Below are 23,538 nucleotides of genomic sequence, written 5' to 3'. Positions count from 1 at the left end.
TGTCGAATGCATGCATCCCCGGGAAGCTGGAACGTTGTGTGGGTTATTTTTTTTTTTCGTTGATGGCAAAGATTCTGTTGGACGGAGACAAATAAAGTCAGTCATATTTACAACTCCAAAGGGCTAGGGTGTGCATGAATCCATAGCTTTGTGTCTTTTCGATTGGAACGATCGTCTCGTAAACAGTGAAGGAAAGCAATCGTAACAGAGCAATCATTCGACGGTGTATGTGTGTAGCAAGGAAAAGAGACGAGCGGGCGTCAATTAATTTCAATAATAACTCTCTTGTTTTAATCGTCGTCCCCGACGTTTTGTCGTTCACAGATTCCGCGGGCATCTTGCAGAAGTGGAGCAAGCTACGACGCCGCTGTGCATCGTTCAAATCAGTCTCCGGTCCGGCATCGCTCGATTCGGACACCAACTTCATCTTGGCCGAGCATCCAGGTCACTATCAGATCATCAGTACGGCGACTGGCTCACCGGTTCCGCCCCGTGCCGCCCTCGTACCGGGCCATAACCTAGCCAGTCAGTCGAAGCTTCAGCCAGCGTCCCAGCCGCATCATCACCATCATCCGCTGTACCACGGGCACCATCATCACCACGGGCATCATCCGCACCATCTGTCACACCGGGCCCATCCTCACCAGCAGCATCATCATCACCACCATCATCACCATCGTCAGCATCATCAGAACCATCTGCATCAGCAGCAGCACCAGCTCCATCATCATCCGCTCGTCGACTACCCACTACCCGGCAGCCACCTACTGGACGCGCCACCGCTCGCGTCCGGATACGATCCAAAAAACTGGGAGCTGCGCCACTCGAGCTCTTCCTCCGCGTCCGCATCGTCCTCCTCTACCATCGGTGCACCGCCAGCCATACCGGCGACGGCAGCGGGCCTTGGTCCCTTTCCCGGTGACGAGTACTGGCAGCACTTTTCTCACGAACCGAGCGATGTCAAGCTGTGGCGTCTAGGTGCGCATCAGACGTACGCCCATCGAATACACGTGAATCCGCCCCAGCGGCGTAGCGCACACAGCATCGACTGGGAGTACAACGTGCAGCGTTACGAGAACATGTGCGACAATATGGCACCACCGCAGCGGATCTTCCGCACCGAGAAGTTGCAGTACTACGACGAGCTGTCGGATATGAAACGGGCATCCGCACCAGAGTCCGGCCTCGGCGCAGGTGTTGAGAGCAACGGTGGCATCAAAGTAGCCAAGGAGATCAAGCTTCCTAGTCTGAAGACGTTCAAGTCGGCGTCGATGCGTCTGCCTGGTCAGAAATCATCGATACACGAGGTGCAGCAACTGCTGCGCAGTAAGTTTAACCGGATACACGCAGGGCTACGCAAACGAAGAGCATTGTCCGTGCAGGAGGTGTTTCAAATTCCAGGCTCCACGCCTGGTGCCGGGGTTCAAGCAACACCAACGAAACCCACGTTCTATGTGCCTTCGCCGCTGGTTAGTGAAAGAACTCCACATCGCGGTGTGACTCCGCGCTACAATGAAGAGGATGAGGGTGAGGGCACTAGAACTCCATTCCTAGACGAGGAAGACGGTGCTGAGCGTCAAGATAACGATCCCTCTGGACAGCAGGATGAAGATGAAGGGCCCGTAAGTTTGCCGTACATCAGCGAAACGATGCTGGCCGATACGGTTGCAGTGAAAAAGGTAACCCTGAGAACGACGGATCACAGTCCCAGCCCGCGCAAGGAACGCACCAAGACCTGGTACCGGAGTATAGACTTCAATGCGGCGCTACAGAAACTCGACGCTCAGCGCCACTCACTCGACACCTCCACCAAATCTACACCAAAGAAACAATCCGACCCAGAACCGGCAGTCAAGGAGCGATCGAAACAGGATAGCAATCGGACCACCGGTGAAGAGTCCGCTACCAAACCGAACTTTTCCATCGGGGGGCGTGTTAGTTTGCGCGAACGGGTGGAAAACATGAACCTCAGTCGTTTGAGGCCCTCGAAGATGTCCTCTGCCAATGGCAGCGGGAGTCCGGTACCTCCGGTCGCTGTCGTGAAGAAGATTGCCGACGCACGCAAGATACGGCCCCGTAGCCACTCGCCGCTGAAAAACATCAAGATAAATCTGTCACCGGTAAAGAAAGCGACCACCGGTACACCAGCGCTCGGCGGCGACAAATCCTCCAAGCGGGAATCCATCGGTCTGTTCGGTCGGATAAACCGGATGATGCATCAGCACGGGCTCGGTGGGCTTGCGTCGGGCGATAAACCAGCGGACGCTGGCGCACGCAAACCGAACGGTAAAGCGGGATCGCTTGCGGCAACCGGCAGTGGAGCCAAAAATGGAGTAGCGGATGGGTCGGCGACTTCCGCGGTCGGTAAACCGACCGTGACACGCACCGGAACCGATAAGGCAATCGTTAGCGGGGGCAATCTTGGCGTCAGTTTCGGTGGGAATGTGAGTAAACAGTCGACGATACAGAAGCTGACGCAGCTCAGCAGTTGCAGTCGGCGGGAACAGCAGCAAGTGCAACACCCGAAGGCGGAAACAACGCAAGAACGTGACCGGAAATCCAAACAGGTAAGCGAAAGGGCTTTGTACGATCTATACCCTTGTGCGGTGGGAAAACGTGGCGATGGTTCTTTATTTTGTTGAAGTGCCGGGTGCGCCGGGTTTTGGAAGAATTAGCAGTCAACGTAATGAAGTGTTTGTATTTTCAACGGTGAATTATCGTTTTTGCTTGGAGTCTTGGATGAAGTATGAAGCGGAAGTCTTGTTCCAAAATGTTGGGACTTTATCGTTAGCAGTGTCGGGAACTCTGTAACGTTGAAAGTGAGAATCTCAGTAAGAATCTTCATTGTATTAGATTTAGTAAGTGATACAAGTTGTGAAGTACAGTAGTCGTGAATTACAGTACATTACAGTAGTTGTGAAGTAGTTAAGTACATTCTAGACAAGACTTGAGTAATCCAAGAACCAGGAGCTTAATAGACGTACACAGCGAAACAGTTGCAAGTCCCGGACATGTGACGCATCTCTACAGTAGACACGGTCAGATCAGCTGATTGTGTCGTAAGTAAGTGTTGAAGTAACACAAACGATGTAGCACTCTTTAATTGGCCCCAGTATCTTCCGGTAACAGCTCCATTCCGTTACGCTGCTGTTCCCACCGTTTGTTCAGAAAATCGAAGAACTTCTCCACACGTTCCTCCCGTGCGTAGGGGCTGCTTCCATCAGGGAACGTTCGTTGATTGTATTATATGATTGTAAACATTATTATGCTAATCATGTACGGCTGTACAACAGCCGGATGAACCTTATCCAGCTAGAACAATAATCACTAAAAACCGGGAGGGGGGAAAACCCTTCGAAAACTGCACGGAACAATCGCTGCAGTCCACAGGAAAGTGATCAGTTTCACACCCACACCGGTACACCCGGGGGGTGGGGGCTTAAACCCCATGCGGATGGTTAAGTTTTCTATCGAATCAACGGTCGTTAGTCCGGCATGATGAGCCGTGGAACGTGAAGTCTTGTTGTCGGCTTGTTCTTTCCCGTGTTCCCGAACGCTCGGAAAAGTCGGAACTGATCAAAGCCAACGCGAGTTTGGACTGTAGCGAATGACTCCTACACGTGACCCGAGTAATTATTAGAAGGTGAGACCAAAACAACACAAAAACGCAACATCGTACAGGTCGCGCACGGAGCACCGGGAATGGGGCCTTCTCGCCTATAGTTTTTGGAAGAAAAATTTAAAATGTTAATACGACTTTCGGTTCTGGAGCTAAGGTTTTTTTCTAAAAGCTTTGTTTCTTCATTCGAAGCGTCGCTTGTTGGGGGCATCTGCGTGACCCGTCACCGTATTTTTTTTGTATCCTCCAAGAAAAGCGGACCGTATCATAATTTTAAAGGTAAAGCTTTTTTTTTCTCCCGACGACAAGTCCGGGGGCTTAAATTTATAGCTCTGGTATGTTGAAGTGTGGGGCTTTTAGCGCCGGTAAAGAATCGACCGAGGAGCGACCGGTAGACACTTCGCCCTCCCCCCTGACGTGTTGTGGATTTGGACGAAAAGTTCAACACGATGACCAATTTGTAACCATAAGCGGTTACATATCCGTACGTCCGGCTGGCCGCACTGCATGCGATGCAACCTTCCGTAAGGTGAGGTTCGTGCATGTTGGAGCACCTGTAGTTTACAAGCGTCTCACAGCGCAGGTTGATATTGCTCTATAACTTCCGACCTCGACACGGCTGCTCCGATTCCTCCGGAAGGTCCAATTAATCATCCTAGGCTCGGCATGTCGTGAATACCGATGTCACATACCTCAGCTAATGCCGACCAAATGCCGGTACTGGCGGCCTCCACTCCGTCAAAGCTTCACAATCAAACATCTGATCGGCTGGTCCGGCGAGCGGCAGAAACTGGAACCGACGGCGCTGATTGTCGAAGGCCACAGCCACGCGTAGCCTCCCATTCCTTCTCGGGAATGTTTTGTCCGTGTGTTTTTCTTACTCTCGCCAACAAACGGAACACGCAATCAGATCCAAACTGGGAACGGAGTTCCAGCGAGTGAGGTTCAGTACCGGTGATCACATCTGCAGCAAAATGTGACCGTAGACAATGTCCAGATTTTGTGTGAATCAGTGCAGCAAAGCTTGATCATGATTAATAACGCCTTATTCACGGCCGGCTTCGTGGTTGATTGTCGGTCGATAAGCGGTGTCGGACACCCGCTTTAGGCAGCATGTTTTACTGGTGAGATGCGAAAGGCAGGAGACATCTTGTCAACGGTCAGACGCCGCAGACTGTTGGCATAGTCCAGCGCTAATTCCAGTAGAAATTGGACACTTCCGCTCTCGCAGAACCATGCGTTTGCCGCTAGTCGAACATGCTAAGTCATTCGGAAGTGCAGGAAAGAAAGGAAGTCATCTTAAGCGTTAATCTCGGTACGTTGAGTCTGCTGCACTGAAAAAAAAGTAAACAGTTACGTTCCAATCACATCGAGGCTAACCACAACAACAGGTGTTTCGTCTATGCACCTCGAATAGCTACTGGCATACGAACAGAAGGCAAAACATTAGTCCCTTCTTGTGCAGCTACAGCTTTTCATTAATGTGGTTTCGAAAAAAAAACTAACAAGCTATTTCCATAACTGGCAGAAGCAGTCGAAACGGGTTGCTGGAGCTGTTTTTTGGGGCTAATTTTCGTTACCATTTAAACGGATGAACCCATTCCCATGCTCGTTGGTGGTTTGTCATGGCGCCTAGTTTTATGTTCGTAGTCTTGTTTTCCTTGCCCAGGTGGCCTAATTTTGCTTGGTGAGCAGTGTCGCATAAACGCTCCGAATGAAATAAGCCCTTCAAGACCGAAAAGTAAGGTTTGAAACAGAGGAACTGACGAATTCAAATGGAGGAGCATCCAAACATTGTGTGACATATGATGCGTCTTACAAAACAAAGAACTATTGTGTCATCTGTATTTATGTTCCTGATGCAGCAGATTGCAACTGCCATGTTTTGTGCGATCGTTCGATATTGCTTATAACCGTTTCCGTCAGCCCACGGCAACTCGCAACCTTATCTTTATGTGCTTAACAGGCGCTCTCAGCCATCTTTGTAGCGATCCACTTGTTGCTATCCCACACCATCCATAAAGAAGCCGCTTCCAAAACCACGGCAACAAACGGTATCGTAAAAACCAAATTTGTCAACTGCATTCAACTGCCCCGTCCGGTCCGAATTCGTCAGGAAGTCGGACGGTTAAAAGCGATCATAAAGTTGCTTATTTTATAAGTAGTTTGCGTTCCAGGCCAGAATTCGCTGAGAGTCTTCAGTGCGGCAGAGTGAAGTCACCCGGGCGCCATTTTATGAACATCATAAAACCGATGTCTGATTAGATCATCGGTTTCGGGCACAAGCAGGAAGCTCTCCAGAAACAAAATGACGCTAGGAGGTCGTGTCGAACAATGCGAATGCACAAAACCGCCCGATCTCTGTTCGTTGGGCTTCCCGGAAGCTGACGGGCCACTTGTGTGTCGTACCATGACCAGTTATCAGCCCCAACATAGCAATCCTTCCGCCGGGGTGGCCTTAAAGACTCCACCAAACGGTTCGCTTCGACAAAAGACATATCTTTTAATTGATAAACATTTGGAGACCGATTTTCCTCCCGGTTTCGTAGTCAAATAAATCCATCTACAAAACCAACCGTCCGTCACCCAAGTGCCTGGGATGGGAACGGTACCCAAACGATTGCCGTCCGTATGCTAAAACCTCACAGGACGTGATCGTTTAAAGGCTTTTCTCACTCGCGCTGGAATGCATAATTTTTCCCCCTGGGGTGATTTAATTGGATCTCGACCTCTCCGACCGGTCGGGAGGTACACGGTTAGGCTTTCAGCACCATCTTTTCATTTCATCTTCAAAAAAAAGAGAAAACAATGACCCCAGATGCGTCCGGGCGATAGTGTGAACGATGGACCGGAACAACGCAACCGAACGGAGCGGAATTTCGATTCCGGTTGATTCCCAGTTTTTGATGCCTGCTGGCCGTTGACACACACGGCGAGCATGCAGGTGGCTTCGATTCGATCTAAACGCTTTTAATAAACAGGAATGTTCAAGCAATTCATTAACAATACCGGATGTTGACGCGGTGTACGATCGCAGAAGGAAAGGATCGACAGCTTCGGTGAGATCGTTTAGCTCGTCACTTTCTCATAGGACTGCTCTGTTTTGATTGGGACAAATTCTAAGGGCACCAGTATTTACATGGCCCAATCGTTACCCGTCCGTTACTTCGGTGCAGATGAACGAGTGGTGTTTGTTAATAAAGAGATATCGGCATGGTTTACGGCGAACGATTGCTCACGAGCGATCGTTCGTGATGAACTCACATCCCAGTTTGCATGCTATATAGCATACCCTAATGTTTGTATTCCACAATTTTAAACGAACGTCAATACGACGGTTGCAAATCGTTTAATGTGTTATATGATGTGCAAAAATTGTTTTCTTACATAGAAGTCGTTAGTGTTTTATAATGAATCAAATTGTTTAGGTATTTAATGTTTTTCTAAGTTTTAATTATATAAAATCTCCTCAGCTGTCAACGCATATCATCCCTAACTTGGAACAATGACAAAACAAACCAATCGATCGATCGATCGGTACTCTCCAGTTACTCTTGGAGTAACTGGAGAGCTCCATACAAACCTGTATCGATCGATCGTGGTACACTGTAAAAAACAAACATGAAAACGATACAAACTGTTCTGGGTAGAACAGTTTTCATTTCAGTTTTTTACCTTTACAGTGTTTTATTGCATGCAACTTGAATGAGCTACGCAGCAGACCCAACTGACAAAAATTGAACAAAAAATGAGCTCTCATGAACCAAACAGATGACCCAATCGACAAAATTTATGCAATTCTGAGGGCAAACCAATTCATTTTTAAAGGGCTTGACATAACGAACGATCGTTCGTGAGCAATCGTTCGCCGTAAACCATGCCATCATTTTCAACGGCATCCGCACATCGTGCCTGTATTGCATCTTTGACGCATCCCAGCTTGTTTCAATCTAAATATCTCAGAATTTAGCTCTGGGATGAAATTGATACTTAAATGTTAACTTTCCTATTCTGCTTCCCGCATGCGCCTGCAATGGTAAAACAATTTGAGAGGACCATGTCTAAATTCATTGCCAATTCTGAAGATGACTGAGGAGGATCATTAAGAGCTCACAATTTTAGGATCTCTTAAATAATTTAATAAAAAGTGCTTTTTATGACAGTTTTTAGACATCATTTTGAATGAGAAGTATGTCTTGAGCGACCTGTAGAAGTTGTGTGGATTAATTAAGTCTTAAACTTGAGTTGATTGACGAGAGACGATTGAAATTTGTGCTTCTCAACAGTCGTCAGCTTGGGTAAAATTTAATATATCTCACTATATTTGCTGAGGAATTTGCTGAGTTTACCACCATACAAACTGACGAAATAAACGCAACAGTCGGAAGCGCAATCCGCATTCGCATGATGTTTCAATTAATCTCCTGTACGGTGCAAACGTTGCTCGCGTATGTTCCGCTTGTCCGTATACTGAAATTAGCTTTTGCAAAATCTATATCCGTGCGGATAGAAAACGCTTAAATGGGATGATGAGAGGGCCCGCATGTGTATTTCGGGACCGGTTGACATATTTCGATGTTAATTAGGGCAGTTAAAATATATCTTCATTGCAAAACTGTTCATATTCGAACAATTTCTTACAGAAGAACGAATCAATTCGGACCCCAGATGTTATACAAAAACGATTTCCTGAAGAATTTAGACTAATTGATCTTGTGCTTGTTGTTAAACTGTCCTAATTGGCAATCCAGAATACCGCTGCCGGTACAAAAATACGAATGGTTTGCTACTCAAACGTGCCCACAGTTGATCTATTCTACGTTAAATCGGATAAATCGTAATATCGGATTGATCGGATAAAGTTCATCCGTCCATCATCGGTCCACTCGTTTCATGCTGTACCTTTCAACATAATGCTCGTTGGCGTTGAGGGCACAGTCCATGCAGAAGCATCGTTGGCACAATTAATCTGCCGCACCAATCTGGCCGGCTCATGCTTGTATGATCGGTTTCGGTTGATCCAGGAAGTAAAATGATCCTCATGCCAATTATATCCGCTGACTGACTGAGCCTGCCTGCCCAACGAGACATGGAGCAAAGCATGGAATGGAAGATTTCGTGCGTATTTCGTGTGTCGTTCGTCGTTCCCGCGTGCTGGGTAGAATTATTCCAGCCGTTTCTTTGCTCTACCACCATCGGGACGACCTTGAAAAGACCGTGCGAGTTGGATTTCCCGGCCGCCAAACAAACGCGTACCATGTAATGAGCAAACGAGCCGAAATAGAGCCACGCGGTTGCAAGATGATCACATCGGCATCCTACCGGACGTTACGATTCTCCTTAAGCTGATCTGTTCGATTTCAGCGAACCATAGGAAGTTGTGTAAAGCGGCACGTCGAGTGTGTTAAAGGAAAGGCGAAGTCTTCGTGGGCTCTCGAAGTGTTCGGATCAAGAATATCGCGCCCAAAAAGTGATCAGCTACCGGGTGCTCGAGGCGAATTATCAGGTCACGAAGTATGGAAGGATTTTCTTAGCTGGGAGCTGCCTTCCCGCTGCTCAATGGGTAGAATGGCGTGGGACTTTGGTCTAGAACGCGCCTCAAGAAATCCTATCGTACTGACATCAATTTGCTATATGGCGCGAAAAACCTCCACCGTGCTAGGTAGTGATCCCCATTGATCGTGTCATGGTGACTTGCGTGTGTGCTTAAACGAGATTCAGCAAACGGTAGATGGATTCGCCAGTTTTTTTGCTCCGTTTGGGACACACTTAACCTCCCATTTTAAATGTGATCGACATTATACGAGATTGTTGCCATACTCGCTGAACACATGAGGACTACAGCGTTCGGATGTTGTAGTAGGTGTAGCAGTGCACACAAAAAAGAGGTGCTGACAGTACCTCCAGGCGTGGAGCGTAGTTTGAAGTAAGTGCAAAGAAAAAAGCTGATTTGATGTACGCTGAGCACTTCCTCGATGTTCATCTTCCTGGTGTGTATGCAAGCAACATGGCGATTGATCGCATCGATGTCTAGGTTAATCGATTCGCTATGTGTAAAATTGGTGTCGGCGAATTAAGAGCCGTGCAATGATGGCCCTATTGTGCCGCTCCGGATTAGTTGGAGGTGCTGTTTTTTTTTCGTACCCTCTGGTGGATCTTGAGAAACCAATTTAGGCTGAGATCTATATCTTAGGTGCATTTTTTTTCCAAAGTTGGCAATTTTAAACCAAAAAAAAAAAACTGGGTAATAAGCGTCCTATTTCTTAAGTACATTCTTTGGATCGTTGACTAATAAATGAGAGCTTCAACAGTCTGCCTGGTGAGGTTCGACTATTGCTACTCGGAAACCAAGTGCAACAAGTGTAAAATAATTGAGCTGTTGTGTTCTTAGAAGTATCTCGTTCCAAGTTACGGGATTCGCATAAAAAAAACTCCAAAACAAAACTGATCCATCACTATAAGCAAGTAGCGAGCACTAATTCCTACTCAATGCTAAATGCTTACCGCTCTCGTCCAACAAGAGCTGCCCAAAATGGATTAGCCGCGTAAGGTTTTGTTTAATACCTCATCGTTACCAATTCTTAATTTGAACTAGTTTTTGTGTGTGTGATTTTTTTGTCTATGTTCGGTATTGTAAGCTACCTCTCATAACTACAAACGGCTTCGCGGAGACCCGTCGGCATCGGTTTACGATCCCAACGTTCTGCTCATTGCCACGGTCAGTGGCGCTGCTCCGATGGTGTCTACATTGCACAATACCTGACCCAGCTCGTTCTGCCCAAAATGGCTACAAAACGCTTCTGATGTATCGCGTTTCCATTAAAAACTGCCACGGCCCACAACATCCAACCGGCCCCCGTAGGTGATGAACATGTCGCGCGTGTGTGTCTGTGTGTTTTTCTTTTTCTCTACAAAACAAACATGTAAAACAGACAGGCAAGCGAACAAACAGTTTGGACATACCATTATTCAACCATCTGCCCCTGGTTGAACTGCGATCGACGATAAGTGATCGCGTAGACAAGGGCCGTCCGTTCGATCAAATGTCACCGTACCGCGCAAGGGAACGAAAGTGTGACGGTTATGGTACGGGCGGCAAAACTATAAAGCTGTCAAACCACTCAAACGCGTCAATCTAGAATCCCTCATCAAGAAATCATCCAATGCGTACCACCATGGCTTCATTACGGGCAAAGTGTGGATCGTTTTCCAACGCTGACGCCAATATCGTCCGTGTTTCCCGTGTTCCAGTCCTGCCCGGCACTGTTCTGCGGAGTGTCAAATAAACAGTAACATTATTGTTACGCACCATGTGGGCAGCATCGATCGATCGCGATCTTGCGCACCGTTCCAATGCGGAGGGGCTCGGACATCTTAAACGCGTGTCAACGCCGAACACCGACTCGATGTGGGCTGAAACATAAAAAAACGCGAGTTCGGTGTTGCTCAAGCGTGAATCATAATCGTGGCGAGAAAATGGGAACCAAAAAAAAAAAACGCCGATCGATTGATTTGTAATTATGTTCGCCGATCTGTTCGCGTAGGTTGACGGGTGTTTAGTAATTAAGAAAAGTTAGCGTTCTACCGACCACACACCGATAGCCAGCGGCTGTGTGGGCGTTGAAGGCAGTGTTTGGCGGCTCTTTACCTTTACCGCTCGGTCTCTTCGGATAGATTTACAACATAATTAGCTATTATGCAGACACAAACCTTTGCCGGTCTATTAGGCCAACCGATTAGACCATTGGGGTCTGTTAGAAAGCTACGATAAAACGATATTAAAAATGCAATTGCTGTGAGCAATCCAGCGGAGATGGGCCTTTACCGTGCAGCTGGTAAAAGCTTTATGACACTGTGTTTAACGACTGTCTGACCCATCCGAGATGTGATAATCCCGCCAAAGTACCGTAACGTCTCCCAAATCGCGATGACCTTTCGCATGGGATCGTATCAGCTAGATACGGAAGCCCCAGCAACGCTAATACACCAAACGAATGGCACACCATTACAAACCAGCGAAGAGCGAGCGACGACCAAGTGCTATTAAGCAAAGGTAGCAGCAAAGAAATTGCACCGGAATTAAGCTTTCCGGACTTCATCAGCTGTCCAGGGCAATGAATTACTATTTTTGCGAGCACGAGCTGTATCGCGCACCATTTTATGTGCCATTGTTTTACAGCCGAAAGAAAGTTCGGTGGCTCCGATTGCAATTGGTCAGCTTTGGAATGGTTCGGGTACCGCGCACATCAGCTTCAAGGTTGGGGGCAGATGAATATTCTTCTGGAGCGGATTGTTTTATGGTCGTCATCGGGTGTACGGTTGGAAGGGTTGCTTTTAGTAAGACATCCGTTTGGTTGGGTGGTTCCAGCTCACAAGTCTATTTGCTAGATTTTATGATGTACTACATAGCGGGTTTTAACAGATGTTTGTTGCCCTGATGTCTTGATACTGACACACATTGTAGGTGTGTGTTGTTTTAAGATATAAGATATAATTTATATTGGAATAACTATTCCACTACGAATACTTTCTCACGAAAACAAAATCATTGATGTTTATCGATTACTTCGTTATCTCAGACTTTCAAACTCTTCCAAGGTATTCTTGAAGATGTCGAAACATATTGAAGAAACCCACAAATCATCTCCTTTCAACATTCCTTTCGAGATGTCTGTTTATCGGCGATCATCGTTACTACCTCACGAGCTTTGATCTGACGGATGGCATCAACCACAGATCAATTCCCTTGAAAATGCCTTTATTTCTTCGAAGTCACACTATCCCACTAACAAAACAAACGGCAAGATTAATGTCAAATGATCACCCCAGCAATGACTGATCGTTTAAATAAACAGTCAACAATCAAATAGTTGAAACCCCTGGGCAAAAAAAAAACTCCTCGAAATCGATGGGTTTAATGTGCGTTACTATTTACACCACCAGTTCCTTACAGACGCCCTTTTTTTTTGGGAAGGTCGTTCCAACATCGGTGATTATCTGCCACCCCCAAACAACCCGATCGATGATGGCGTTTGCTGACTGGAAAACCAACTTGAACGCGATGCCCACGCGTGTTCAGAATCGAACACTCTTATCGCGCAGGTGATTCAACAGAGAAACCCCGTTGCAAGCCCCAGAAGGTGCACTCTCGACTGCGACCATCCCACACATTTCCTGACCACCGTTGCTCACATATGGCTTTCGATGGTGGTTTGGTTGTTTGTTGACCTAATCACCCGTTTGCCGTCGCTAGGCTAGGTTCTTCAAGGCACAGCTATCATGCACAGTTGTTACAGCTGTCAGACGGTGTGCTCCAAATCCACGTGCTCTGAATGGGCCTTTGCATGTGCCCACGCGATCATTATGCTCGTTTGCCAACATCCACGTTTGCAGTTGATTGAAAGGACGTGGACAAAGACTTTGTTGGTCTAAGAACAGCTAACTCTTCGTAATCCAACTGCCAAGATCCGGTGTTTGTCCTTCACCTAGGGACGGAGATCTCGCGTGGCGGATGCGTTGTTCATGACCTCGACGCTCTGTGCCGCGTGCCGCAATTGTTCAGACAAATGCAGGGAGTGTTTGGGTGTGTGCATTATTTTTGTTTTTCAATGGAATGTTCCAATGGTTCCATCCGATGCAGGGGTTGCCTCAGTTAATTCCGATCCGCTTGTGCTGCTACCACATGGCCTAGACAACATTAGCATGGCGAGATAGTCACGTCCTCCCGATTCACGGTGCTCCGATGCTGTTACGATTGTTTGTTTTTACTGCTCCTTTGCTTCATGGATCATCAGACTGTATGCGAGTTCCAGGCAAGCAAGCACAATTTCCCCAGCCAGCACCGAACCAGAGATACGAAGCCAACATTTAAAGACATTCGTTTCCGCGAATTCTAAGTCAAGTGTTTACGCGGCACGCGGTCAACGGCCGTCGTCGGAACCGTTTTAGCCTCTCCAACCCTGACAGCATATGAATTGAGGAACGTGCTCGGAAGTCGTAATTAATAGAAATTGGAAAACAGATTTACCGTCCCGCTTGTGGTTGCGTTCGATGGGATGTTTTTGAACGCGGCTTTGTGATGTAGATATTGCGATTGTTATACACGGCACGAAGATGCGGGAAGTTCTTGACGGAACAGCATTATTTATGCAACTTCCATTTCAGCAAAACGACCACCGTTACTGAGACACTCATGAGGCGGACAATCAGTGGAGCAGTATGAATGTCAGTACCGCTACGCTAATGTCATTTTTGGTGGTGCTCTCTTATAAGGCCTGACATGAATTAGAACAGTTAGATATTCTACGGCAACAGTTTGAAGTTCCGTTACGGAGGCATTAGGTACGAGATCTTCGATAAGTAGTTCCACGCAGTTTTACTCCGTTGACAGCCAGTTACTTAATGATATCAGTTTCGTAATAGTTTCGGATGAGATGATCAGTCGCTCCGTTTATGGTACTTCTCCTAGCGGAAGTTACATCAGCACCGCTCAATCCACTACAGCTGTGGAATTGTTTTCGATTTAGATTTAACTAATTTTGTTACTACTTTTCCATTTCTGCTTCCATTCATTTTTCTTTCGAGGGGCGAAATTTGCCCAAAGTGCTTTGTTTTTTCCTTGTTTGACTGCGCCTGGCTGTCCACAAATTAATTTCCACTCCCTTTCGCAAACTCTCGATCGGTTGGGTCGGAACCGACCCATCTTACACCATCCGACGCTTTCTACCGAACAAATCGTTTCTATTCATTTTTGTTTGGAATCTTTCCGCAAAAACGCACCTGGTAGCACACGGAAGGATGTGGAGGGGGTGACCGGAAAAAAAACTGAAGCTACCCGATCATCTCCGACTCATCTAAATTAGCCAATTCAATTAAGGCGCACACAAAAAGTTAAACCACAGGCCTCCTGTAACCCGCCGCTGCTGCAGTGTGAATTTCACGCAGGTCCGTGAAAGTGCTTCTACCGGCGTGCCAACGGCCAATAATTAGACCGGCGAAGGCTCCGGCAGACTTCGAGGGAGCTGCAGCAGCTCGGTAATTCCGTGCACCGACCAATGCAAAACCACCAACAGTTTTGATCGATTTTAGACACAAGACCTCGTTTTTTTTTCGCTTTATTTGCCTTAGCATTGTTGGGGGCTGTGTCGCCTACCACTCCAAAGAAACTCTGATCTCTTCCGCCCTCGTTCGCTGATTTTGACACACTCTTCACACGGCGATCATTGTCCGGCGGAACAGTGCTACTAGCTGACAATTAAAAAGCACAAGAAGCGCACATTGAGATCAACGGGTCAGCGTTACCGTGATGAGGACAAGCTAAAAACAGCTCGGCAGCGTGACTTAATACGTTACTTCTTTGCTTCGGGTACGATCCATTACGTGCGACTGATCTCCATCCGGGGTGTGAAAGTAATACAGCTGAGATCTCTCCAGAGCCGTAAGCTATGGTTGGCTCAGTAATTGAATCGATAAAACACTACAATCATGCAATGTGCAATGTCCAAAGCATTGCCGTCCATCGTCCACTAGTAGCTAATATTATCTCTCAAATGGCGTATCTTCAAAAGTATTGGAGATCTGGACGAACGTGACGAATAGAATATGACACATCACTTGAAGTGTCTTCCCATCTTTTGGACTATGATTGGGATGATGTCCCAGTCTGAAGAACAGAGGCGGCCTATGAAAGTAAAACGTCTAACGGAACCATAACCGTTTTGATGCCATCAATCATCAGTCTCTCAAGTTCTTCATATTCCGCAAGACCCTCCAGTAGCGGCACATTGTCACCGTCCACCTAAGGTCCAATAAGGTACACCAAACAGCCGACCAACAAAATGGGAAAGATCGGAAGAAAATTTATGAGCTATCTAATTTTGTGCCATATAACGTTCCCTGCCCCGTTCCCCCTGTCCCGTTTCGCAAAAGCGTTTGATCGTGTGGATCGTTTTATATCCTTTCCATTGGCCATTCTGTTGCGATTGCGGTACAATAAAAAAAACTTTCCGGAACACCAAAAACAAAAAAAAACAACAACAATGTTACCCACCCCAGGCTTTATGTGTCCGCTAACGAAACAATGCGAAACCGTTCATTCGATCGTTGGTGATCATTTGATACGGCTGCTGCTGTTATGCATTTTATAACCCGCACCGAATAGGGCAGGTCCCCCGCCATCCCCCCTACCCGATGTGGTTGCGCTTTTGGATGATAAAGCAAATGGAAATATTTATGCTTTATTAACAACACAACAACAGGAAAAGGACAACAACAACAACAAAAAAGTGCGTTGGTAGGGACCGACCGGTTTCTAATCGAATTAATGTGTCGATTAAAAGGCGAAACTGCCATTGCGACATTAGCAAAGAGTGACTTGGGCTGCCAAGTTTAGGGAGTAAACAAAAAAAAAAGAAAAATGATTAATTATTTCTAACTAATCCACCAGTGCTCCAATTAGGCCAGAAATATGGTGCAGTTGTGTTTTAATGCAGCACAAATTCTGGATTAAAATGATCGTAATTGTATTGGTTATTGTTGGAGCTCTTGAGTAGACCCATTGTTATGAGTCTTCAGCAATGGATTAATTCAAAAAATGAGTCATAAAAAAAGGATTTATGAATGTCTGAAGGTTTGTCAGTCTATGTGGAATCATCAATCTATGAGGATTTGTTAAAATTTTAAGAAATCTTCAAAGATTCATTAATATTCAAAATAGAGATTCCCAGTCGTTGATTCAGTTCAAAGATTCATTCCGATACATGACTCTGAATCGGAATCACCCAACACCAGTTTGTACATCATACGACCCTAAGACGAATACACATTCTATTCATTTATAATAATTCTTCTACGATTCTACAACTTTTCTTCAACAGATTTCCGAGTCTACTGTCGGTAACGGCTTGGTCAAATCGAACGCTGGCATTACATTCGCGGACGGCAGCAAGCATGGATCGGACCATCTGCGCCATCTGAATCGCCGCACTGCCGAAGATGATGAGAACGACGAGGAGGACGATGAGGATAGCATTGAGGAGAGCAAATTCTGCACCCTTCCACGCCACGGTCCGAATGCATTTACCATCCGACAGGTGAGCACAGGGATCAGAACTATCCGCCCCAAACGCATTACGTGCATCCTTTAACACACTGTTCCCACCCATTGCAGGCTCGCTTTTCGAAAGGCAACGGAGCAAAAGCGCTCGGATTTTCCATTGTCGGCGGTAAGGATTCGCCCAAGGGCTCGATGGGCATCTACGTGAAGACGATCTATCCGAACGGGCAGGCGGCAGAGAAGGGTACACTGCAGGCCGGTGACGAGATCCTGTCGGTGAACGGGAAAGCATTCCAGGGTCTCTCGCACCAGGAGGCCATCAACGTGTTCAAGGCGATCAAGACGGGCGAGGTGGTGATACTGATCGGTCGGCGCAACAATCGCCGGAAGCTGGAAACACCGTCGCCGATCGATTCCGGCACCGGTACAGCACCACCGTCCACGACCGGTTCGCCCACCAACACCATCACGGGCAGTGACGATTGAGCTGGCGGCGTGCGCACGCGCACACGTAGCATGTACAGAGAGCGGCACTATCACCTAGCTATTAGATGTACTAAATGATGACATATAGCGAGCGGAGGTTTCAGGCGGATAAAGAAGGAAATTGACAGCCTGATGGCAACTTGAAGCGAAATGTGCGCAATATAATGAAATATTTAATATTTTTTTTACCAAATACCAAAGGCTTCAATATCAAAAAACAGCACACCTGCATTGAAGAGAATACGATGTGTGTGTGAAGATTTAAATGGGCACCGCGGTGAACAATCAACGGCCCGAGAGCAGGAACGCCGCGACCACAATACCAGAACATGTATTCATCAACAAAACCAAATCGTTGCAGCAAGGGAAGAAAGCAAACTGACAACAGTCATTCTAAGGATATCGTTTCTAATCATTTATCATGTTGTTTTACGAATGTATTTGAATGGAAAAATATATCTATTTACATGTAAAATAAACGTGCCCGATTAGTGTTTGTTTCTTTTGGGAGTTTTACGTAGAAATCTGTTCCATTTGATCGTTGCTTTTAGAGAATGATAATCTTAAACACAATAGAACAACCTTCATTTGAAGTTAATAAAATATCCAATATGGTTCATAAATCGAATGTGGTCGCTTACAGGCATACTACAATTGCTTCTGTCTGATGGTTTCGTCGATCGTATCGAGACACTCGGACAGCGGGAACACTTCCTTGTTGAGCGTTTTGGTCATGTCGGGTAGTACTTCAGCTTTTTTAATCGATACCGCGTAATGTAATTTCTGAAAAGTGTTGAAAAAACAATTGCTCTCATCAATATTTTGTACTACAGGTAAAAAGTCATTCCTTACCGTTTGAAATTGCTTCATCGATTTTACCAACTCACTGCTTATCAGTGGTTCCTTCTTAATTGTAACCGATCCATTTTTTTCTGACTGCTGCCTGAACTCATCCAGCAAGGCCTCCACGTTGCGACAGGCCTTCATGGTGCTTGCCCACTCTCGTCGGAACTGCTGACGGATCTGTGAAAGATCAATGTTCTCTATCTTGCCGTTTTCAATCGAGTCCAGCATGCTAATTGTCTGCCGGAATTTGGCAACCAACGCTTCTACATCGATCGTTGGCTGTTTGGGCGGCGGGACGGTCGATTTGTTGACCGCTCCAGTTAGATCGGTATAGGAACTTCCCAACGATGTAAGTGAGTTCGTTATCAGATTGGTTTCGTTCAGCAATCGCGACTGTTGCAGTGGCCCGGCTGTGGCTTTCTTGAACGATCCATGTCGCTGGTTCTTGTTGCTACCGTTTGCACCGGATGGCCGAGATCGGATTGTTTCGAACAGCGTGTCAATCTCTTCTTCGCTAGGACGCTCCAGAAGATCGAACACTTTTGCTACGCTGGTTGGTTCGGGAACGTCTTCCTTCGTGATGGAAAGTAAAGTCTCCGGCAGATCGTCGGCATTGGTTCCGTCCGAGAGAAATTTGGAAGCAATTTTCGCTTTGCCGAGGTAACGATTGATGTGTTCCAGATTGATGTACACATGTTTGGCCACGAAATCAAAGTCTGCCGGAGTCATAGTTGCCACTTCCACATTAGCACTTTTACGGTGAAAATAAGAGTTTCCAAATGCAGTGCCGAAACAAGCGCGGTTTATAAACAAAACAGACTGCTGTTCGTTGGTCTGAATTTCCTTTCGAATTGAAACGCCATCAAACGTCAAAGTCGTGTGCGTGAAATTAGCCCAGTTGGAAGTTCGATGTCGACTTTACAGTCGTTTCAATATGATTGGAAATTTATCTCAGTTTAGTGATTTATTGTTTGTATCGATATTAATACATCGAACAAAGGTTATTGTGTTGCATTAATTGTTATCAGTTAAAACACATGAAAAATTTAAAAAAGAATTTTGCAGCTCGCTCCAAAGTCGACATAAAGAGAAAACGCAGAAACGTCAAACGGTCTTGGCGTGCAACAAAATTTGTTTACGTGCATTCGTCTGCTCAGTTTTTTGTTGTTTAGCATTATGTTTTGTGAATGAAAACTTTCCAAAAACCAACGGACAAGACCTGCCTACCGTGTAGTGACAAGGTCCTGTGAAGTGATATAAATTAGTGCAAGCAGCGCCAATACTTTCGCCTTTTTCTTTATCTTGTGGGAGTGAAAGGCAACGCACCTAGAAAAGGGGGTGTTCCACCCTTTTTCCCCACCAAGCAACAGCAGCAGCAACACATTCCGAAGGTGTCGAAGTAATATCAACTATTAAGATGGGTAGGTATGAGAAAAAGGTGTAGCTGTTATTCGGACCTCGCTGTGCAGCGGTTATCACGGGCAAACGGAAGGGTTTTCCCATTTATCAGCGAAAAAGATAAGATACGGAGATAGTAAGGCTTCCACGAATACTGGTACCTGCTGTGGTCAATCGACAAAGAGATGTTGTTCAAGTTACCAACACTACTACACACGTCAGACACAGTGGCAGCAGACGATCGGTTAAGGTGGGGTTTGCATCGTATAGTACCAACGTGCAATTCGCTTTAAAGAACGTTTTCATTGTAAAATCTACCGGATAATGGACTATTGAAGTGTTTTTAATTGCGATTGTGCAGCTTTCGAATGGGAAAACAATCATAGAATCGTGTTGCAATCCGATTCCCCCACTTGTTGAGAGTGTTTTGAAATTGCGCTGGTATTAGTGTGCTGAACATCACATCCCCCACCCTTTGCGAGTCGAATTGCCGTTGCGGGGTTGGAATGTTGTTGATCCAGAGCGTTGTTGGTAGTATTTTATCCCCCATTCAAAACGACGGGCTACGGGATTTTGAGTGAGCGGTGTACGCGTGCATTCCCGTGTGTGTGCGCAATAATTAACGCACTCTGACTCAATTAGTGTGACGGCGGTGCCCTTAAGGTCACGGTACACAGCGTGAGGGAACGAATGGTGACAACTTGTTACATTTTTAATTCATCACCCGGTTGCATGAAGATACAACAAGTGACTACGTAATCGACCCTTTGCGTCGATGGGTCGATAAAGTAGGTCGCAGTAGGCGCATGCTACTACTGGATCAGGAGAATCGTGTAAAACAGAGCACACTACCACGCGTCAAGCAATGAGACGATAGAGTTTGTGTACCGTTTTGATTGCACGATTACGGTTTTGTTCTAGCTCTATTTCCTAACCTACGGATAGTAATTCAATCCCACCAACGTCTCTGTGAATCATCCACAAAACGTGTACGTGTGTGTGTTTGCGTTTGTGTCGCTGTATCGCGCATCTCCGACAGTTCAAACGGTGAGTGGGCGACTGTCAGCCAGGTCCGTCTACCCCAACCGGAAGAACCCCCTACCGGAACCTGACCTGCACACGCGATCCACCATGACCAGCAATCGTAACCGAACACCGACCGGGCAGATACGGGACGATTTTCTGCTCGAGACCAACTTCGATGACGATGGTGCCCTTACCCGTGCCTACAACACACTACCCCAGCAACAGGCAGCCCTTAACAGTGGTTTGCAACGGCGTAGCATTGCTTATCGTTCGAACTTATCGGTGGATCGATATTCGGAGACGACACTGCACGGAAAACCACCGCGGAAAGGTATTTACCGGCATGGAGAGCGCCCGTGCACAAACTACGCTGATCGCAAAGTTTTTGTTCTGTGCCGTTTTCCACTTCATGCCAACGGGCTAGACGGGGGCAATGATTCATGTGTGCACCTTCATCCGTTACCGTACCGGCAAACCGGCACCACGCGGTTGTGTTAAATGTCTCGCTTAATTCATTTCGTTGGAAACAGTTCCACCATCATCACCATCATCATCATCATTAGCGATCAATTAGGGGAGCATTTCCATGGCGACGTGTCTTATATCGTGTGCTGTATGTATCATGATCTTCATTCCAGGGAAAAATGTGTTATGCGCTAACATGGTCCTCTATTAAAGCATTCAAAAGTTCTTTTTTTTGTCTTTTAAGCGAAACATTACAAGAAATGCTCGAGTGAAAATTGCCTATTTTTGCTCAATTGAATTTATATCATGGACATCTGTATCATTAAAAATTTGCTGTTTGTCGACGAATGTTGACGAATGATCGAATGTTTGTATTGTCGGATATGATGTACTTAAAAACGTTTTAAATCTAGCTTAGACATATGGTAAACGGTTCACTTTGTCACATTAGTGATTTTACTGTGTTGTCATAAGCAAAATCATCACCATTAATGCGAAGCAAAATGCCTCTAAAGATTCAACAAATTTACGGGAATGTTACACTAACGAAACAGCATTCCGTGATTGGTTGGCTTTTTTAATGTTGTCGTCCGTTTGCACGAAGGAAATCCACTAAGCTTCAACTGCGTTCATTTGGTGGGACCAGTTGGCAATTACCTTACAAATCGAAAAATCAAACTCTGGTCATATTCGTTTATCGACTAGAAATATCAAAGACACTTAATTATGTTTACATATTCCATAACGTACATAGCACGGAACATAACCGTATCAAACCGAATTGCCCAAAGCCAGTGCGCAAACTATTAACGCTACGGTGCTAAGCAGTGCGGACAACATCAATAGTTTATCTATCGAGCGGTACTAACCGTTTATTTAAATATAGAGAAATAAGATCGTATTCGACTATCACGTTCGATTTATATGAAAATTATTTCCATAGGCTCGTCACATTTTTCCATTCTGTCGCGCACTACACGATCACTTCACTAACATTCATGCTGTGGGTGCATTTATCAACATCTTTCTTCGCAGATACTCTTTTTGTTGTCATCGTATGTTATGTTTAACTTCAGCTTAATTCGCTTTTAACAGTAGCAACTCTCTACCACCTATTAATGTCCCTGTTTCATTTAATCGTCTGTAGGTGGATGCTGCAAATCATGTGTGACGCGGATACCGTACGCGACACTGATCGCGACGGTTATGTGCCTTATCGGAGTCGGCGTGTTCTGCGGTACCATGTTCCGTGGCACCTCGCTGGCCATCATCATGCTCGATCAAGTGTTTCATCTCCGGCTGCCCTGGATCGAGGCGGTACAGATCATCTTCGTCGTGATCGGTGCCACGATGGCAGCGCTCGGGCTAATGATCTTGTTTGTCGGCTTCCTGGCGACTGGTGCCACTCGCCATAAGGTGTACCGTGCGTGGGGTTCACGTGTCGGTGGTCGCATATCGTGCGCCGTCTTTATGGCTATCTCGTACGTGCTGAACATTGCGTGGATCCTTATCCTTTGCTTCCTGTCGATCGTCACGTTTGTGTTTACCGTGTTCTGGAACATGTGCGCCAACACGAATGTCCAGACGCATCGGGACTGTATTGATTTGACGCAGTTCTGTAAGTATTTTACACTTTTTAGCCTTGAGTAGGTCATAAATAATAATATTTGTGTATGCTTCTGATTTTAGACTTTATGTTCCCCGATGGTGTCAAGCAAGAGGACATGAAAATATGCGAACCGGCCAAGGTGAAAGCGTTCTGTAAGGATGGTGTAGAAAAGTGTGAAATTATGTTCATCTTAGCAACGGTATCGTGCCTGCTGATCATACTCAGCTTCGTGCATTATCTGATGTGCCTCGCGGCCAACTATGCGCACATTCGGGATCACGAGAAATTCCAGGAGCTGCAGGAAATGCAGAACCTCACCGAGATGGAGTACAGCGCGGCGTCGAAGGATCGGTTCTAGGATACGGCCCAGGAGATCTACATTGAGCACAGCACATGAGGGTGGCCCCACATCAAGTCCACCTGTTATGGCGCTGTACGAGCAGCTTACGTTTAAATTTGCCACCCAACTTACCTGATCCCGGGCGTTGGAGACCAAAAGCTGTAGCACCGCACAAGCTGTCCTTTATCGAAATTTGATGCTATACTTTTCAACCGCCCGTGTTACGATCGTTCAGTTAAGTTTTCGTACGGTTCGGTCCTCCGGATGAGTTAAAATCGGAATTCACCACTGTGCGGATAGATTAGATTACGTTTAAAGCTCTGGCACTGCCCCGCAGTTATTATTCATATTTGTTTATGAAGTGCGAATTGTACATCCTTAATTTATCTGATACGGTCCCACACATACACACCATTTGCTTGTGTTCGCCGAACACATTTTGTTACTTTTAAAATCCGTCCAAAACTGAAGTAATTTCGTGAAGTTCTTGAAGTTCTTTTCTTCTGAAGTTCACTGAAGTTCTTCTGAGTTACTGAAGTTCTTCGTGGTAATGTGTTATGCTTTCGTGTTTTTGTTCGGATCAGACTTCCCTTTCCCATGCTATCGTTCCGGTTTATTCTATGCTAATGCCCCTCGTTGTATCGCTTACGGTTTAAACAATAGGCTAAGCATGTACGCCCAATATAGATACTCCT

The 23,538-nt window shown here is 46.1% G+C and overlaps 3 protein-coding genes across 3 annotated transcripts; 2 read left to right on the top strand and 1 right to left on the bottom strand.

Moving 5' to 3' along the window:
- Positions 1 to 227: 227 nt before the first annotated feature.
- LOC128718475 (uncharacterized) lies at positions 228 to 17,159 on the top strand. Its single transcript, XM_053812097.1, has 3 exons — positions 228 to 2,567; positions 16,495 to 16,710; positions 16,788 to 17,159. The coding sequence occupies exons 1-3, from the start codon at positions 228 to 230 to the stop codon at positions 17,157 to 17,159; spliced, it is 2,928 nt and encodes a 975-aa protein (XP_053668072.1).
- A 648-nt stretch (positions 17,160 to 17,807) lies between these two features.
- LOC128709076 (uncharacterized) lies at positions 17,808 to 18,734 on the bottom strand. The gene is made up of 2 exons (XM_053804060.1): positions 18,012 to 18,734; positions 17,808 to 17,942 (listed from the first exon to the last, which is right to left on the bottom strand). The coding sequence occupies exons 1-2, from the start codon at positions 18,732 to 18,734 to the stop codon at positions 17,808 to 17,810; spliced, it is 858 nt and encodes a 285-aa protein (XP_053660035.1).
- Positions 18,735 to 20,447: 1,713 nt separating this feature from the next.
- On the top strand, positions 20,448 to 22,861 carry LOC128719434 (neuronal membrane glycoprotein M6-a). The gene is made up of 3 exons (XM_053813059.1): positions 20,448 to 20,760; positions 22,042 to 22,512; positions 22,584 to 22,861. Exons 1-3 carry the CDS (start codon positions 20,535 to 20,537, stop codon positions 22,859 to 22,861), a joined length of 975 nt encoding a protein of 324 aa, XP_053669034.1. The 5' UTR covers positions 20,448 to 20,534.
- The last annotated feature ends 677 nt before the right edge of the window (positions 22,862 to 23,538 follow it).

The sequence above is a fragment of the Anopheles marshallii genome, chromosome 2 (assembly GCF_943734725.1).
Source record: "Anopheles marshallii chromosome 2, idAnoMarsDA_429_01, whole genome shotgun sequence".
Taxonomy (NCBI): Eukaryota; Metazoa; Arthropoda; class Insecta; order Diptera; family Culicidae; genus Anopheles; species Anopheles marshallii.
The sequence above is the reverse complement of the archived record's forward strand: the minus strand, read 5'-3'. Positions and strand labels throughout refer to the sequence as shown.